At 41.6% G+C, this 19,107-nt stretch overlaps 1 protein-coding gene across 1 annotated transcript; it reads left to right on the forward strand.

Annotated features, from left to right (window-relative positions):
- Window positions 1-7,236: 7,236 nt before the first annotated feature.
- On the forward strand, window positions 7,237-13,745 carry cdcp1a (CUB domain containing protein 1a; the record flags this gene model as incomplete). The annotated part of the gene is made up of 10 exons (XM_080540968.1): window positions 7,237-7,465; window positions 7,757-7,972; window positions 8,831-9,193; window positions 9,427-9,792; window positions 10,682-10,879; window positions 11,123-11,509; window positions 11,735-11,931; window positions 12,361-12,520; window positions 12,731-12,818; window positions 13,292-13,745. 10 exons carry the CDS (start codon window positions 7,237-7,239, stop codon window positions 13,743-13,745), a joined length of 2,658 nt encoding a protein of 885 aa, XP_080397094.1.
- Between the last annotated feature and the right edge of the window lie 5,362 nt (window positions 13,746-19,107).

Below are 19,107 nucleotides of genomic sequence, written 5' to 3' on the forward strand. Positions count from 1 at the left end.
CGTCTTCATTGAATGAACTGCTTTCTCAATATCTTGGTTCTTTTTTTTTTTTTTTTTTATACTTTATTGCAGGACTTTACATTACATTAATAAGTTCATTTCACACACTTTACAAGTTCTTCACTTGTTTAAGTTCATCCTGCATCATTTTTTTACATTTTTTATAGAGAGAGCAAGAAATAAAGAAAATAAAGAAATAGAGACTAGAAAGAAAATATAAAATAAAATAAAAAAAATAAATAAAAAATAAAATAAAAAATAATAGAGAAATTATAGGGATAGAAATAGAAAAGTAAGAGACAAAGGGAGGGGGGTGGGAGGGGTGGGATCGGGGAGGGTTGGGGGGGGGGGGGGCTTCCTTCCTACTCATTCATTCGGTCCATTTACTCCAGTTCATAGTGAATTGCTCTTCACGGCCTCCCACTTTGCAAGTAATTCTTTCCATTTCTTTTATGTCTTCAACAGTTTTTTTCCAATTATTAACGGATGGTGGGTTTAAGTCCAACCATTTACGTGTGATTTGCTTTAAAGCCGCGATACGTAGTATGGTGTACAAATATTTATCTCCCTCTCTGTATATATCTAATGGAATAAGACCGAGTATAATATTGACTGGATGTATAGGATTTTGTAAGGTAAATGTATTTTTTATTTTTACTTGAACTGCCTCCCAAAACCTTTTCAATTTAGGGCATGTATAGAAAATGTGTGTGTGATTGGCTTCTCGTTCCGTACATTTCCTCCAGCATTCTGCATTGCCTGTTGGCCTATATTTTGACAGCATTTTCGGTGTTAGGAAGATCTTCATATTTATTTTCCAAGCAAATTCTTTCCAGAATTTTGATTGTGTTGTCTTAAATATTCTTTTGCATGCTTCTTTCCACTCGTCATCCGTAATTGTTATTGCTAATTCGTTTTCCCATTTTTCTTTAGTGTTATCTTCTTGTATCTTGATTTCTTGCATGATTTTGTAAATTTTTGAGATTTTTGTCTTTTCACTGTTTCTATTTTTGATCAGATATTCCATTAGTATATGTGATCTTTGTTCCTGTCTCCTCTGCTGTGTTATAAGGTAGCTTCTAATTTGTAAGTACTTAAAAAAATGGCTATTACTTATATTAAATTGATTAACTAAGGTTTCAAATGAGTCTATCATGTCATTTGTAAACATCTGTGAGTACACCTGTAGTCCCTTCCTAGCCCATTCTTCTAATATTTTGTCTGTTTTATTAGGTAAAAAGTCTGGGTCACTGGCTATCTCTCTCAAATAAATACATTTGTCATCACATTTATACAATTTACGAATAGTTTTCCAATTTTTGAGGGTATTTTCTATGCATCTGTTATTTCCACTATGTTTTTGAATATCCTTTAGACTCAGAAAAGGTAGTGTTCCTATTGATATTGATATTGCTTGTTTTTCTATGTCTTTCCATTTGGTTTGAACCGAGTTATTCATCCATTTCATTATTGTATCTATTTGAGTTGCATGGAAATAGGACTTTAGATCAGGGAAATTAAACCCTCCTTTTTCTCTGGTTTGAGTTAGTATACTAAGTTTTTTCCGTTTACTTTTGTAGTTCCAAATGAAATTTGAGAGCATTGTATTCCATTTTTTGAAGCTACGCTGTGGAATGGAAACTGGTAATGTTTGAAATAAAAACAGAAACTGTGGGAGGATCATCATTTTGACGCTTTCTACTCTACTCATTAAGGATTCAGGTGTTATCTTCCATCTATTAAGATCTTCTCGTATTTTATTTTCAAGGGCTTGATAATTGTCGGTGTATAATGTTGTTATATCTCCAGTGAGGTAGATTCCTAAATATTTGATTTTCTTTGCATCCCATTTCAACTTGTATTTTTCCTTGATTTCCGAATCTATCTGTTCTCCAATTGTTAATACTTCACACTTACTTTCATTTAGTTTATAACCAGAGTGTTTACTATATTCTGTAATTGCTTCCATTAGGCTTGGTAAGGATTGGGCTGGTGATGTTAAATAAACAACCACGTCATCTGCATATAATGCCAGTTTGTGCTGTTCCTCTTTTATCGTTATGCCTTTGATGGTATTATTTTTCCTTATACTTTCTGCTAGTCCTTCCATGCATATAGCAAATATAACTGCTGAGAGTGGGTCTCCTTGTCTTGTACCTTTATAGATTGGAAATCTTCTGGATATTGTGCCATTTACTTTTACTCTTGACACTGGATTTTTATACATTCCTTGAAGCCATTTATTAAAATTCTCATGAAATCCAAAGCTTCTTACAATTTCAAACATGAATGGCCATAGCACTCTGTCAAATGCTTTTTCTGCATCCAGTGTTAAGAGTAGAAGGTTTGCACCATTGTTTTGTGCGTAGTCCATTATATTTAACGTCCTCCTTATATTATCTGACAACAGCCTACCTGGTATAAAACCACATTGGTCGCTGTCTATTATATCTGGCACGATGTCCTTTAACCTATTGGCAATAATGGCTGTTACTATTTTATGGTCCGTATTCAGTAGTGATATTGGCCTGTAAGACGAACATTCAGTAGCGTCCTTACCTTCTTTATGTATAACCGTTATTATAGATGAGTTCCAAGTAGTTGCCCAATTTCCCGTTTGTAATACAAACTTATATGCTTGTAAAAGTAGTGGTATCAATTGTTTTTGAAAAGTTTTATAAAATTCATTAGTATATCCATCATCACCTGGTGTTTTCCCCATTTTAAGATTATTTATTTGATGTTGTATTTCATTTACTGTGATGTCCTTAATGAGCTGTTCATTTTTTGATCTTGTTACTTGCTTTAAGTTTAACTTATGTAAGAAATCTTTCATTAGTCCCAGGTCAATGTTTCCTGTGTTTTTATAAAGGTTCTCATAATATTTTACGAATTCTTCAGCTATTTTATCCTTTTCCGTTATTGTTCCAGAGCCTTCTACAGTCTTCAATTTCGAAATGTGTGCTTTTTTAGTCTGTGTCTTAAGTCGATATGCTAGGAGTTTTAAAGACTTAGGTCCTCCATCGTAATATTTCTGTTTGGTGTATGTCATTAATTTCTCCACTTCCTCTGTACGAATTTTATCCAACTCCTTATACTTCTTTTTTAATTCATTTTTTACTATTATTTCATTTGTATTTTTTAGTTTGTCTTCTAAGTGTTGTATTTGTTGTTCAAGTATTTTCTGTTTTTGTTGTGTTTGTCTTTTCTTCCATGCGCAATATGATATTATCTGTCCTCGTAGTACCGCTTTAAGGCCCTCCCATATAATAGTTGGATTAGTATCTCCATTGTCATTTATCTCTACGTATTCTTTTATGGCTTTATTGATTTTTTCAACAAAGATCTTATCTTGGAGAAGTGAGTTGTTTAATCTCCATATTTTTTCTCCTTGCTTTATATCCAAATGTATAGTTATAGATAGCATAGCATGATCTGATAAATCCCTTGTGCCTATTGTACATGTTTCCATCCTCTCTACGTCTTTTTTAAACATGAAGAAATAATCCAGTCTATTGGAAGTTGGAAATCGTCCAGAATAATATGTATATGTTTTTTTAGTTGGATTTAGCATCCTCCATATGTCTACTAATCCAAATTCTGACATTGCACTTCTTAAAATTGATGATGTTTTATCAGCTCTGTGTGGTTTATTATTTGAGGAATCTAGCCTAGAATTTATTGTAAGATTCATATCTCCTCCCATTAGGGTGATTCCTTTACATTTTGTCATTAACATTTCGATTATTTCTGACATGAATTCTGGGCCTAATTCCGGTGGATAGTATACATTTAAAAATGAGACAGTAATTGACTCTATTTTACCAATTACTAAAACAAACCTGCCCTCTTTATCGTATATATGTTGTTCTTCTATAAATGGTATGTGTGGTTGTATAATTATAGCAACACCCCTCTTCTGTGTTCCATATGAACTGGAGTAAATTTGTCCCCTACTCAATTTGTCATGTTCTTTTTTTTTTAAATGGGTTTCTTGTAAAAAGAGGACATCTCCTCCAGCTCTCCTCAGCTGGAGGATAATCTTTTTCCTCTTAATTATGTTATTCAAGCCATTAACATTTAATGATATTATTTTCAACTTTTTCATATCTCTGTTTAAGGGCTTCATTTTAAATTAACATTGCGAGTATTTCATAGAGTAAGCATATTATCGGGACTAGGAAAACAGTAGGAGGGGGAAGGACAGTAATGAAAGGAGAAAGAGGGAAAGAGGAAGAGGAATAGAAACGAGAAGGCATAATATGAGCTGAAGGAAAAGAAAGAAAAAAAAAAAAAACTGGCAGAGCAAGACCTGTACCCCCCCCCCCCCCTCCCGCACACACACACATACCCCCACATACCCACATGCAGCCAGACACGCACGCACACGCACACACGCAGCTTCCCCACGCGCACACACACACACACGCGCACCCACACATATACCCACACACACACACACACACACACACACACACACACACACACACACACACACCAGAGCAGCGAGTAGGAACAACAAATACACACACACACACACCACAAGACAACACAAAAAGAACAACAACAACATCCTACTTGGATAACCCATGCAATACTAGAAGGCGAGTCCCTAGAGAACTCCAAGTGGGCGGAATAAATTGATCATAACAAAAATAAGTCCTTTACTTTAGGTAAACCAATACGGCCCGTTGATCTACACAGAGTAGAGAATACACAACATTAGGCAGGGCCGTAATGAAAGATACTGGGAAAAACAAAATTAGCAACAAAACAACCGTCAACAGCAACCACAAAAAAAACAGCAGTTTAAAGCCTATAGCCTACTTTCAAGCGCTGATCAACTAACATCATGATGAAATAATATAGATAAGTGACCATTTCAACAACAATGAAATAATATAAACTAACTTACCCAGCCTCAAAATGCATAGGTCTCGGAGATGAAAAACAAGAATATGTATAGGCTATAATATAACACGTTTAGGCTTAGAATGGAAGATGGGGCATGCCTATTACCCCCTGGGCAGGTTTTTAGCCTACTAAGATTAAACCTTTTTAGCGAAATCTATGTCAGGGTATCTACGTTTTAAATCCGTAGTAGCTTCTTCTAGGCTCTCGAACTTCAGGGCTTCATTGTCAGTCCAGACGCAGAGGGTCGCTGGGTCCCGGACTCTGGTCCTGATCCCCTTGTCATGGAGCTGCTGCCGAATCGGCCAGTATTGGTCTCGCTGCTTCCTCCGGCGGACCGACATGTCAACAGTGATGTTCAGCTTCACGCCTGGAAGACCCCTGGGCCTCAGCTCCTTGCATTTTCCAGCAGCTTCCAGGATGCAGAACTTCTTCTGGAGATGGTGCAGTTTAAAAATCACCGTGCGGGGCCTGGTATGTTCCTCACTCAGGGCACCGATTCTATGGGCGATTTCTATGTCCTCCTCCTGTAATGGAATGGTTAGAAGATCCGATAGGGTCTTCGCCAGGTAAGCCGCCATGGTGTAGCCAGCCTCGCTCTTCTCAGGTAGGTGTAACAAGCGAAGATTATTCCTCCTGGATCGGTTCTCGAGAAAGTCAATCTCATTGATAGCATCCGCTAATTTCTTTTCCAGGGATTCAATTTTGGAACCTTGCACATCCAGCTTGTTGCTTTGTATGAGTATGTCGGCTTCGGTTTTATCCAGCCGGTTACCGATGGACGCCACTGATCTGCTCAGATTGTCTATTTTGTTCGAAAGTGTGTCCAGTTTATCCATTTTTTTGGTGAGAATAGTGTTCGATGCCACGAGTGTATCCAACGTTGTTTGTAGTTTCTCCATCTCCGGCATAGAGCGTGTCTTTGGTGGCATACAGGCGTGGTTAGTTGTTTGTTTGTTTGTTTGTTCAATAGGCAACTCGCGAAAGTTTGCCTAAGTTTCCCAAATGACGGACAGAGTTATAATCAACTTAAATGCATAAAGAAAAGTTTGTTAAATCATATCAAGTTGATTTTGGGGTAAAATCAATTATTTCGCCCGAGAGAGTCGGACCCACACGTCTCACTCGCTGCTCGTCATGCGCACTCAATATCTTGGTTCTTAGACAAAGTTTCAGCTGCTGCTCAATGTATTTAAATATTTGAATACTGCTCAATAATCACTGAAATATTAGACTTAGAATTATGCAGTGAACATACTTAAAGCTTTTCATAAAAACCACATGCCGCGAGACTGACTCGTCCTGAACTGTCGTAAGTCAATCAACAAAGAATGCCCCATCAAAATAAAAGTGCCCATGGTAGAGCTGTCAAAATAGAGCTTTCAAAATAAATGTACTAATACAGATAGAGATAAATACAGAACTACATTTGCGTCACTAAGTGACCGCGTATCTTCTGAGACATGCGTTCTGTCATCACTTTCAGTAGCGCCTTCACACACAGTGGCGCTGTGCACAAACACTCTTGATCCGTATAGCTCTTGTTTTATTATATTGTGGTTTAGTAAATACTGCACTTGGAGTTACATTCAATGCATGATTTGTGCTATAGAACATAAATAAAGTTTGATTGATTGATTGATATCAAATCAAATCACATTTTATTTCTATAGCGCATTTCTCACAAAAGTGACCCAATGCGCTTTACAGAGAGCAGCGAAAATGATCTTATTAAATGTAAGCGAGTAATTGTAAAAAACCTTTCCTATCTACCAATAACTGAAGGCAACTATCTTTCCCATAGAGTGATTCGTTACCCTTAAATATAATCCCAATTAGATATTAATCCTCAGTTATTCTTCACAACTGCCCAAACCTCTCACTCATTGCGTGGCAGATTCAGACTGTATCATTGTTATTTTCACACACGACAAACATGTGACATGTTCCAGTTTTATTCTTATTCTATTTTATTCTTCTTAAAAAAAAAAAAAAAAAATCCGGTTTCAGACGGTTTTGATAAAAAACCGTTTCTATTTTTATAAACCCCGGTTTTCGGTTTAACCGAAAAACCGTCCATCCCTAATTCAGGAGCATTGCCCTGCTAAATGTCGAAGGAAAGATCTTCTTCTCTGTACTGGCCAGAAGGATGACCAGCTACCTGATGGAGAATGGCTACATTGACACCAACTGCCAGAAGGCGGGAGTCCCAGGCTTCTCAGGGTGTGTGGAGCACTCCTGAGGAGTGGAGTAGACCTGCATGTCATCTGGCTCAACCTCGCCAATGCCTACGGATAAGTTCCACACCAGCTGATGAGCTATGCCATGGAGTTCTTCCACATGCCCTCCTTTGTCAAGAGCTTGGTAGCAAACTACTTCAAGGACCTACAAATGTGCTTTGCCCTCCAGGATTTCACCACTGGGTGGCAGCAGCTAGAGGTAGAAATTGCTATGGGGTGTGCCATCTCTCCCATCCTGTTTGTGGCAGCCTTTGAGACTATCCTAATTGGAGCAAGACTGGAGAAGATTGCTTTTGCCTTTGCCACTATCTTGCGTTTGCCACTATCTTGCAGATGATTCGCAAGGCATTCTGGGATTTCGTATAACACTCCGTTTGTAACTCTGTTCGGAGGGTGCATCTGAAAAAACTCAGTTTGGAGGACTATGTAGCCCTACCTCTTGAAACAGAGGGGTAGGGGTAAAATTAGGGCCAAGAGGTGAATTGGGATTGGGCCTCTGATTCAAATTGGATCTTTTGGTATTGTACAACATTACCCTACTGTAGCATATTTTTATGTGCTGTGTGGCATATATAATTCAAGTCTGTTCTCTGTGTTTTTCCCAGAAGGCCTGACACTGACCCTGACCCCGGACCAGGGCACTACATTCAACATCAGTCAGACTGAGGATGCAGGGTCAAAGTGCACTGTGTGCACAGGTAAAGGTGGGGGCCGAAAATGCTTGGCCTCTGTGATGCTGACCAACAGCGTAGCGACTCCCGTGGAGTTTACCTGCCCAAAACCACAGGAGGTCTTCACTGTGGACGTCAGTAGAGACATAGGTAAGAGCCCTCTCAATCATTAGGGATGCTCCGATTTATCGGCCACCGATTTAAATCGGCCGATTTCACTCCAAATGACTCGATCGGTGATCGGCTAAAATGGCCGATCGCAAAAAACGATCTTTTTTTGTTTTGTTTGTTTTTGTTTTTTTTCCCCCTGGGGAAGACAGATAACTGAACAGAAAACATAGGAGGACGTAACAGTATGTAAACCATGAAGGCCACGTTTATGATGTCTTTTATACAGCCATATCGACTGACTTGGGCTTCAGGCCCTAACTGGGTGATAGGCCAGACCTTTACTATGCCATAAAAATGGGTCTGCGTTTGCTTGGTGCCTAATGGATCAAAACTTTTGTCTAAAAAGCAAAAAATATGTAGGCTATCCAGTCAGTAGGCCTACAGTTATGTATTTAAAAAAAAATCGGTATCGGTAGATCTTGAGGAAAAAAATCGGTGATCGGTATCGGCCCCAAAAATCCAGATCGGAGCATCCCTATCAATCATTGACATCAGAGCCATATGTGTGAAGGTTAAGCACACAGGTAAAAGTTGTCAGTTACACCTGAACTGAGAACCGGATGAATGAACTGATCTGAGGTCTCATTTTAAAGTTAGCGATGCTATTGCTAATACTATGTAATTACAGTACTCTGGCAGGTTATATGCAATTATAGTCTAGATACACTGTTCACCACTTAGTTACATACTACTTACATAGGCTCAAATATTTAATCAAAACACAAGCATGAAACTATACCTGTTTGGTACAGTACAACCAGTATTTGTATCTAAATATTGTTCCTGCGTATGATTTGCAAGCAAAGTCACCTTACTAGTGTATTCACTGTAAATCAGAGTGCACCACAAAGTCCTGCAACGGTGACATCATCCAGAACGACGCTGGCTCCTTCCCTCTTCTGGACTTTAACCGTACCTTCACCTGGAACCTGAAGGCGCCTGGGCCGCGAGCGTTTCGTCTAGACTTCACCCAGACGGGTCTGAGGCAGGTCCGGCCCTCGGAGGTCTGTCCAGACCAACATACCTACACCCTCCAAGCCCTCCAGCGGACAGGGAGGGTGGCCATCGGGACCTACTGCAGACAGGGGGCCGTCACTGGGGCTCAGATGCTCAACCAGGGCAGGGTATCTCTGGAGGTCCCAGCAGGGAGGAGGCTGAACCCTGCGTCGTTTGATGCGTCTCTTGGGAAGGAAATCAAATGTGAGTTTGAACAGAATGATGTGAGATCGCTGTAACAGATAAAGGTGGGAGGTTTCATGGCATCACTCTATTCAAGTGTGAATGATATAGGCACTATAGTAATGAATTGCATATATACTTCATGATTTAAGAGTTGGTCTGTCATGATGTGAAAGGCCTGGTTAACCATATGATTTGTTTATCAAAGTAGCATTGTGACACTGCCACCAACTTAATTGTCATTTGACCCTCAGCTCTTGCCGTCATCATGGTAACCCTACCAGACGGGACATCGTCTTCGGAGTTCTTTTCTCCAAACTACCCTGCCAGTTTCCCTGACGACGACCTGATGGAGTGGCAGTTTGTGGTTCCCCCCATACACATCGCTACGGTGGCCTTTGTGGGACACACTCAGCCGCAGTGTGTGAAGAAGATACCTGGGGTGGAGTACCACAGCCACAGCGGCGGGGCGACCACGGTGGTGAAGCTGGAGGACCCCAAGCCGGCCCAATTCCAAGACTCCTTCTCCCTCTCCCTGAGAAACTGTGAGATGAAAAGGGCCCCCCCTGGCTCCCCTGGCCTCTCTCTGCACCTCAGGGTCTCCACTATCAGGACCAGAGGTACATGCAGGGTAAATGCTAACTGTGATGCTTGGGGATGGCCCAGTGAGGTATGCAACTCTGCACAGTGCGAATCCAGACCAGATATGAATTTAATGGATGGTGGATTTTGGATCATGAGTATTGTGGTAAATTCATGAGATTTTACTTGTGAGTGTCACGGTCATCTGGCAACCCACCCCATACCCACATACCAGGTCAGGTCAGGGGGAGATCCTGGGTTGCTACATCATCTTAGTCAGTTGGAAACCCCGCGTTTACATTAGGACTTGTAATGACACACCATGCCGCTTTAGACAGTGGGGGTTGAGGGAATCATGAATCATTTTGTCTACAGACCGATAGCATCATGACTCCCCCCCCTCCCCCCAAGCTAAGTTCATGGGAGATCTTGGGTTGCTACATCATCACTGAGTCATGAATGGCATTTAGCCAGGAAACACTTCCTGTACCTTAAGTCACTTTGGAGGCTCCAGTGCCCCAGGCTAGCTTTTACTGTATGTGTGTGTGAATGTGTGCGTGCTTGCACTTGCGTACCGTGGTTGGGGTTAATTCAAATGATGAATGAATGTACTTTTGTATATTGAAATTAATGGCATGATTTGTTCATGATCATTTGCAGTAAAGCTGAGCTCCCTAACATTAGAACTATGGCATGTCATGTATTAATCAGATATCTAAACAAGGTACCTTAAATCACCTCAAGGTGTCACTAGGGATGTAAAATAATTGGTATTAAGCAAGTATTGGTCTAAGGAGGGAATTTAATTAATGGAATTGTTATGGAGGAATATTGAATTGGGCGTGAGGAAAAATGATCTCGGGAAGGGAATTGAATTGTGGAATTGACTCCAACCATGGTAAACACACATACTCGTCTTCTTTGCAGTGTTGTGCAGTGTGGACCTGAGGACAGACAGTGGTCTTTCCCTCTCCATTGAGAAGACCAGCGCCAGGTCAAAGTGTGAACTGAAACTGAACTCTGTCATCCAGGAGAAGATAAGTGTCCCCCCAGGGAAGATCTCGGAGCTGTCCTTCCAGGACTGCTCACGTCACGAGCTGCTGCTGACGGCTAGCAGAACCATAGGTAAACCTGCCGTATCCAGCTCTGAGTCACATAGCCCAGAGGCAGTAACACTCAGTTAGTAACTCACCTAGTCATTAACCTGCTGTGTGTGTCTGCTGTGACCTAGATGAACATACTGTAATACCAGTCAAGATGTTTCTGATGACAGAAACTCATCTATCTTAGAAACTTCTCAGGCACCGAATTTCTTTTTCTTTTCTTTCGTTTTTGTCTGTTGTTTTTAAATCATCCATTATTTCCTAGAATGCCGCCAGTTGAAGGACTGCCCTTTGGCCCCTGTCTCTCTGACTGTGCCAGTCCTGGAGTGTCTACCAGTCTCCCTGTCTAACATCACCTGGACCCTGAGGCCCCCTCAGCATGGTGCTGTAGAGCTGCTGGCCCCTGGTGGCAACATGAGGCAGTCCCTGCCTGGCCAGACATGCAACAACACCGTCACTCTAAGCATAGTTGAGGGTGATGGCACCACTGTTGGCCAGTTCTGCCTTCGGGCTGAGGGTGGTGCCATCAGTAAGGTCCAGGTCCGCACCAATGTGTCCATCACTGCGACGATCACGGGAGACAAAGTGCTGCGCCCGGCATCTCGTCACCTGAGCCCGTTACTCAATATGGCCTTCACCGAGGACATCACAGGTAACAGCAACTTCATACATGTCCAGTACGGGCAGTTACATGGATGGTCATGCCAAGTCCTGGATTAAATAGCCCTTTCAATGGAGAATCTCCTCTGAAGATGTTTTAAATCTAAGAGTATGCCTAAGCTTAACCTGTGTCCAGGAAACCAGCCCTTTAGGTGGAAATGACATTGTGCCGTGTAGAAAATAAACATCTCTCTCTCCCTCCCCAACACCCATACAGAGAACTACATCTTCACTGTGTGTCCTAAGAAAGGCGTCCCAGTCTTCCTGACCTCTCCTAATTGGCCGGCAAGTATGAAGCCCTACTCCACCGTGTCCTGGATTGTCTTTGTGACTGACAAGTTGGAGGCCCACCTCAGGTTCACCAACATCAGCCAGCCCAAGTGCAGCAACCGCCATGCACACATCAGGGTACAGGTGGGAGTTTTAGCCAAATGTAATTAGCTCTGTGTTGATAACTGTCAAGGGTATGTCTTGTATGCTTTTAGTAAATGTTTTTAGAATGTCTCGTGCTGAAGATAAAAAAAATTATGCAAGTGGTTCCTATCATTTTTGTAAAAAAATGACAATATTCAAAAATGATAGGAACCACTTGCATATTTTTTTTTATCTTCAGCACGAGACATTCTATTTCACTATTTGCAGTAGATTGGGTGTTCCTAGCTCAAGGGAGACTTCCACTATCTGATCATATAGTCTAGACTCTAGACCCTAGATCAGTGCCAATGCACCTACTCCTACTGTATAGCTGAAATTAGTCAACAATCTTGTTTTATGGAGATGACTTATTTATCTCATCATTATTGTTTTTGTCAAGATCACAAGATAAGTGTTCGTGTTCCACAGAATCTGGGTTCCGAGGAGGAGATGTACAGTCGGAGGGAGGACGAGATGGCGGCCAGCGAGCTCACCTCCTCCGATAGCTTCTACCTCAACATGTCCAACTGCATGCCTGAGACAGGAGCCTTCAGCATGGTCACACAGATCACCTTGCACAAGGATAAGAGTGAGACGCCACCTTTATTAACCGTTGTAACTAATGACCTCATCAGGGAAGTTGAAGAGAACCTATTTTGTATTCCTGGGAACACATTGGATAACATGTGTGTAAAATGTTGGAATTGTCATGACAGTTAAATGTGTATGTTTCTCTAAATTCAATCATTCAGCTGTGTGTGTGTGTGTGTGTGTATGTGTGTGTGTGTTTTTTCCTCAGACCGGCTCTTGACCATCATCCTGAGTGTGGTGTCTGCTCTTCTGGTGCTGATGGTGGTCGTGTTGGCAGTGGTCTGTGTGGTCATCAGGTGAGCTACTCGAACTGAGTTGTTACTGTTGTTGTTGTATTGCCATAGTACATCATGTACTGTAGGGTTATGATGCTGCCCAAGGTTCCCTTGAACCTCACCTTATGGTCACTTAATTTAATAAAGGAAATACAAGAAATGGCCAAAATACTTTGAGCCTTTGGTAGCCTCAAGCCTTGAGTCTCATGTTCCCTCCATTGTTTGTACACAACAAACTGCTGTATGTAATATATTATGCTTATGGTGCAATCTGGAATTGGTACATCCATTTATGGACTTTTAAATTGTTGAATTAAAACTATTAGTCCAGGTTTGGCACTCTTCAAAATGTCCACAGAAATTGTATTTGTCTAGTTTATTTAAATGTTTGAGGATGTCAATAAGACAATGTCCCTTTCTGTCACAGTAAGCTGCTTGTTAGCAGCATAGTGAATAAGTGATGTTAAATTGTGACCTCCTGCCTGTCCAAGCAGGAAGAAGAAGAGACGGCTGACTCACCAGGTGTCCATCTACAACCCCAACGGTACCAGTTTCCTGCCCGGTAACAACCGCTTTCCTAAGTCACGCGAGGATAACGAGTCTCACGTCTACGCCTCCATCGAGGACACTATGGTCTACGGGCACCTCCTACAAAACAGGCCTGAGGTGGGCGTCTACGGCGACCCAGCAGTCGATGTGTACCGGACCTTCAATGGGCCCACAGAGGGGTTGCCCGTGGCTGAAGAAGGGGTATACCAGCCCTACCGGCCCCTGTCCCAGCCGGGCCCGCCTGTTCCTAATAGGCCTACAGGAAAAGGTCAAGGTCCTGGACAGCTCATGGTGGACAACGAGCTGTACGGCTCGGAGAGTAACGGCTCTGATCCTCTGACTGTCAGCACAGAGCAGGTGTCAACACTGAAGCCAGACGGAGAGAACTCTAGACTGTAGGTTGGGTCTTCGCTCGTTGGTTGAAGTAGGTCGGATATCTCCAATATGGGTCTCCAATGATTCACTGCTTAAGTACTGCTACGGTTTATAGAGCACCAGCTCTAAAATACAAACCCCCATATAATAGGATTGAAATGTCATTCCACTTCAAACATTGAGGACAAGCACATCCCTAGCCAAAGCACAGCCCCTATTTCCTAATATTCACCTGATTCCCTGGCTCTTATGTGACTTCCCTGGGGTTTCCCCAGAAACCTGCCCTGACTGTGTTTTATGATTCAGACCAACAGTAGAACAGGACAAGCCTCTTGTGTTATCAACCTGTTCTAACCTGCTATCAGTTGCCAATGTCAAGTTATGTTTTTTAGACCTGTCTAACCACTTTTTTTGGTTGTTTTTTTCCTTCCATTTGTTTTTCGTTTTTGTCTGTGGGCATCGTTGGACTTCACACTAAAGGAACTCTTTATGTATGCAGCGCTCAGCTCCACTTAATGTGCCAAATATTATTATTTTATTTGCATTACATTTTAATATGTATTTTGCTTTTATTAAATGTTTTTTTATGTGAACAATACATAATGAAGTGTTTATATGTATTTTATATGTTTTTTTATTACCTTAAGTATCCCCCAAAATGCACATTTTCTTTGTTTTGCTTATCAGCAACCAGGAACATCTTCACACGGAGGCGGGCTCACATGCTGGTCTTGGCATGATGATCGTCAGCTGTCAAGCGATCATCCTGGGCAGATCACCAACGTGGTGTTTGGCCCCCAGCCCTGAGCCTCTCTGGGCCTAGAGAGCTGGGGGCACCTGGTCCCCATCACCTGCTCCACTAGAATGGGACAATGACAAGAGCACTTAGATACTGCATAGGAACACATTACGGTTTACTAGCTTAGATTGATGATGTATCTCTCAAAGTTTGGCTGATACATAACTTGCTAAGTTTTGGTGAATTCTGAAACCACTCACAGAGCAAATGAATGAAGGTCTATGCCTAAGCCTTTCCTGAATACATAGAAGAGAATGTAGGCTGTGTGTGCCCTCTCCTCTACAGGAGTACAGTGTCCTCATCCACCCTCTCCATGTTGGCATCATCGAGAGAGAGCCACCCATCGCCATGAGCATCACGGACATCACTTTATGTAGTGACCTGAGGAACAGGGTGAACCTGAGATGTCAATCTCTGTGCAAGTGCGTGAGTGCATGTGCGTGCGTGCATGTTTTCAATTACCCGAATATGGGCTGTCCCCCAAATGCGAGATGATGCCTGTGAGGTGATAGGCACCATTTTTCTGCTGGTCTCGCTGTAAGCAGACACAGTAAATTATATAAGATTGTTAGTTAAATGTACAGGACAGACCTACAAACTGCACTATTGAGATCTGACCTCAACTGACTCATCTAATTATCTGACTGATTTAGCTCCTCTCTCGTTTTCACCATTAACTCATGGGCATCCGGTGAGGACAACAGGAAAGACACGGACAAGACGTTTACCAGACAACAACAAACTGATGCTTGGTTGACAGAGACACCTTCCTACTGAAGGACTGTGCACAACAAACTTCAAAGATTGACAAGTAGACAAAATCATGTATTTGTCATCTGATGAACTAAGCATACTATGATTAAGTTGAGTATGAACATTAGACAGACACAGAACTAAAAACAAAAGACCAACTATGATGAAAGCCTAGCCTGTATCTCACCTGCTTGTAGTCACTTTATTCCTCATAGATGGACACAGAGCTCTTAACCTTTCGGAGGACCTTCTTCTTTTTTGACTCGGCGGTACTGGTGTTAGTTTGCCTCCAGTTGTGCAGTTCTGTGAAGCACCTGTAGAGGGAGCCAGACATCAGGTGTGATTCACTCACGATACTATAGGTTAGTCTGGTCCCAGCTTCTCCCTCTGCTTTCAACTAGACAAGTATGGCTCTTACGGAAAATAAATCACAGTGATAATAAGTGGCTGTGTTGTTGAACCAAATTACAACTAATAAACCAGATGAGGGGAGACATATGAAGGACACCCAGTGTGTGTGTGTGCATGTGGGAGGGTAAGTTTGTGGTTTGGTGGGTGGGTATTCTGTGTTTTTGTGTGTGTGTGTGTGTGTGTGTGTGTGTGTGTGTGTGTGTGTGTGTGTGTGTGTGTGTGTGTGTGTGTGTGTGTGTGTGTGTGTGTGTGAGGGGGCTCTGTAGCCTACCTTAGCAGGGTTGAGGAGGAGGTGTGTTGCCAGCAGTCCTCCTGCCTAACAATGTCCAGGCAGAAGGTGGACAGGCCAAGGAAGCACTGGAGGGTTGCATTCATGAAGCATGTGTTCCCGATGTTGGGCAACCTGCTGTGGGATAGGTGTCACCAGTTTACACACACTTACATCTCACTAAAATGTCTACCAATGTTTAAAAAGCATGATGATGAAAGTTGGTGAAGAGCACAAACAGTCTAGGGCGACCAGGCAACATCAAATGACTTTTGGAATAAAATGTTTAGGCAGATTATCACACTGTTTGAAGTGTGGATGTAGTGTGTTTTTTTACCCCTTGGCCTGGTTCCAGCCCTCCTCTGCAGCTCGGATCCTCCAGTTGGCCCTTGTTGCGGCTGAATAAGCACTGGTGCCAAGCCGGCTTCTTGGCCTTAGTGCTGGTCAAGGCTTGGTCCACAATGGGCCTGGGCGACGGAGAGGGAAAGGGAAGCGCAGCCAGGAGGAGGAGGAGGAGAAGGAGTCAGCTTGGACAGCACACGGTTCCCGGGGGACCAACTATTACATTAGATTAGATTCAACTTTATTGTCACTGCAGAGTCAAACTTAAGTACCAGTCAATGAAAAGCAGTTTAGCATCTAACCAGAAGTGTAAATATGAGTTATATGATATGAGAAGATGAGGAATTGTTAGAGCGGTAATTCCAACCATTCATACAAAATTATCTCCAAGCAACATAACGTGATGTGATTATATGTAAATAAAGCAACATAACGTGATGTCATTATATGTAAATAAAGTCAGCCAATTTAATGAACCTGCACTTGACAGGGATGATGTGAATTAACACAGAAAGTAAACATTTCATTATGTCTGCCCATAGCGTAAATCATTCATTCATTTAAAAAATAATAGTAATAAATATTGCAATATTGGAAAATTGACAGCGCTTTATTAAATAGTGTTATTCTTACACAATACATTGAACACACAATGGTGGGTCACTACTGCCCTGCGCCCGAACATGCAATTCAACGAATGCAATGAAATCCTAATGCAATGAATTTTCATGCAATATAGAATGAATTAAATAATATATATAATAGGCCTATAGTAATATAAGTATACTACTTATTGGCCCAGGGAGCTGATCAGTGGGACTTGGCTCGGAAATTCAGCGAGCACAGAGCGTCCCCGTTCGAAAATTCAGAGCAATGTGTACTGGGAGCACTATATTTTCATTCCTCAAACCACAGATGTAAGGCTTTGCACAAGCTGACCATTATTGCTATAATAAATTATGTTCATATGTTCCTATGCGCAACGCAACTATGGCACAAATAAAATGATATATATAATATAGTATATAATGTAAACAAGTTGTTCCCTCTTCATCTGGCGACTTGACTCTTCTTCAACATGCAACAATGCAAAGATTTTCATGCAAGACAGAAGTAAGGACTTTCGGTTTCAGTTGGATAATAATGCATTTATTTTGTATTTATATAGCAGTAATTCCCAGGGCAGATCCCACCCGTGGCGCTTCTAGTGTTAAATGACTTTTGGAATAAAATGTTTAGCCAGATTTTCATCTGTTTTTAAGTCTGGGTGTAATGTGTTTTTTACCCCAGCAGCTTGGCCTGGTTTCCGGTCCTCTCCTCTGCAGCTCAGATCCTCCAGCTGGCCCTTGTTGTGGCTGAAAAAGCGCTGGAGGCCAGTCAGCTTCTTGGCCTTAGTGCTGGTCAGGGCTTGATCCACAATAGGACTGGGGGTACAGAGAGGGAAAGGGAAGAGCAGGCGAGAAGGAGGAGGAAGGAAGGAGGGAGGGAGGGAGGTTAGTCAGAGGCCATCGCAGCAGCAGTAACATAGCTCTGGATAGATAAAGGTAGAATGTAGGTAGGACTGATAGGCTATTGATATGTTTGAACCACTAAGCTATTGAAATGGCTAATCCCCGTCTCCTTCTTCCATTTAGCATGTTTTTTCCGACACACACTCTCCTCTGAAAGCACTCAGAGTCGTAGTTGATCAAAAACAAGAAAATAATTTATTAAACTAAACAAACTCGGGTTGACTTTCCTTGTGCAATAAATCCTGTGCGGTTGAAAACATGATCAGCTCCACCATAACCTACCAAACAAGACCTCCCACCAGGTGCAATCACTCAATTAGATCAGGTAGGTGACCGGCTATGTCCTTAAAGGTACATACATGACAAAAATAATAATAATAAAAACATTTCATAAACATATTTCATAATGTTCAACACAAAGTAAATACAAAATATCTCATTAATAGATTTTCTTAATCAAACTCAAAAAGCCTTAATATGGCTCCAACAGCTATATTAGTCACCTTTACACAAGTGTAAGAGAGTAAAATTAGGCTTAGGCTTCGGTTCCTGACATTGCATTGCAGCACAAGACATAAGGCAATAGGCATACTGCAAGATAAAAAAGTGACAGTAGTACAAGGGCATAAGTAACAAAAATAATAGGCATAATACAAGATAAAGGTACAGATAAGACAGGATACACTAGGGGTGCAAATAGTGATAATAGATAGTTCAGTAGAAAAGTGTCTGTGAGCTTAAGGTTTCTGTAGTCCGTATATACATGGGCTGTGTTTGGGGAAGATAGTCAATTGTCTACAGTGGGCTTGTTCATGAGCCTGATCGCCTGGTCCAAATGCTGATTAGACAGCATGATTATTGCACAGATGTGCCTTAGGCTGGTCACAATAAAAGGTCACTCTAAAATGTGCAGTTTTATCACACAGCACAATGCCACAGATGTCGCAAGTTTTGAGGGACACAGATTAACACACTAACACAGATTTAAAAACATTTGTGGACACAATTCAAGAGAAATAGTTTGCTACATTTTCCAAACATTAGCCTACATGTTTTATGTGTCAGAATATAACTCCTTGGTAAAACTAAAGAAAATGTATAATCAGGAAAGTAATATCAGTCATATAATATTACAATTTCTATTATTCACTCAAACATATTCCAGATACTGTATAGGGCTTGGTACAAGGTGTGAAGTCTGCAGAGTTGGAACCCATCCAGGACATTTGCTTGTTACTGGCTTTTAAGCGTGCCAAGCTGACTCATCCATTCCTCTTGTAGACTTGTACATTTTTAAAAAGG

This window comes from Nansenia antarctica (genome assembly GCF_963989245.1).
Source record: "Nansenia antarctica genome assembly, chromosome: 10".
NCBI lineage: Eukaryota > Metazoa > Chordata > Actinopteri > Argentiniformes > Microstomatidae > Nansenia > Nansenia antarctica.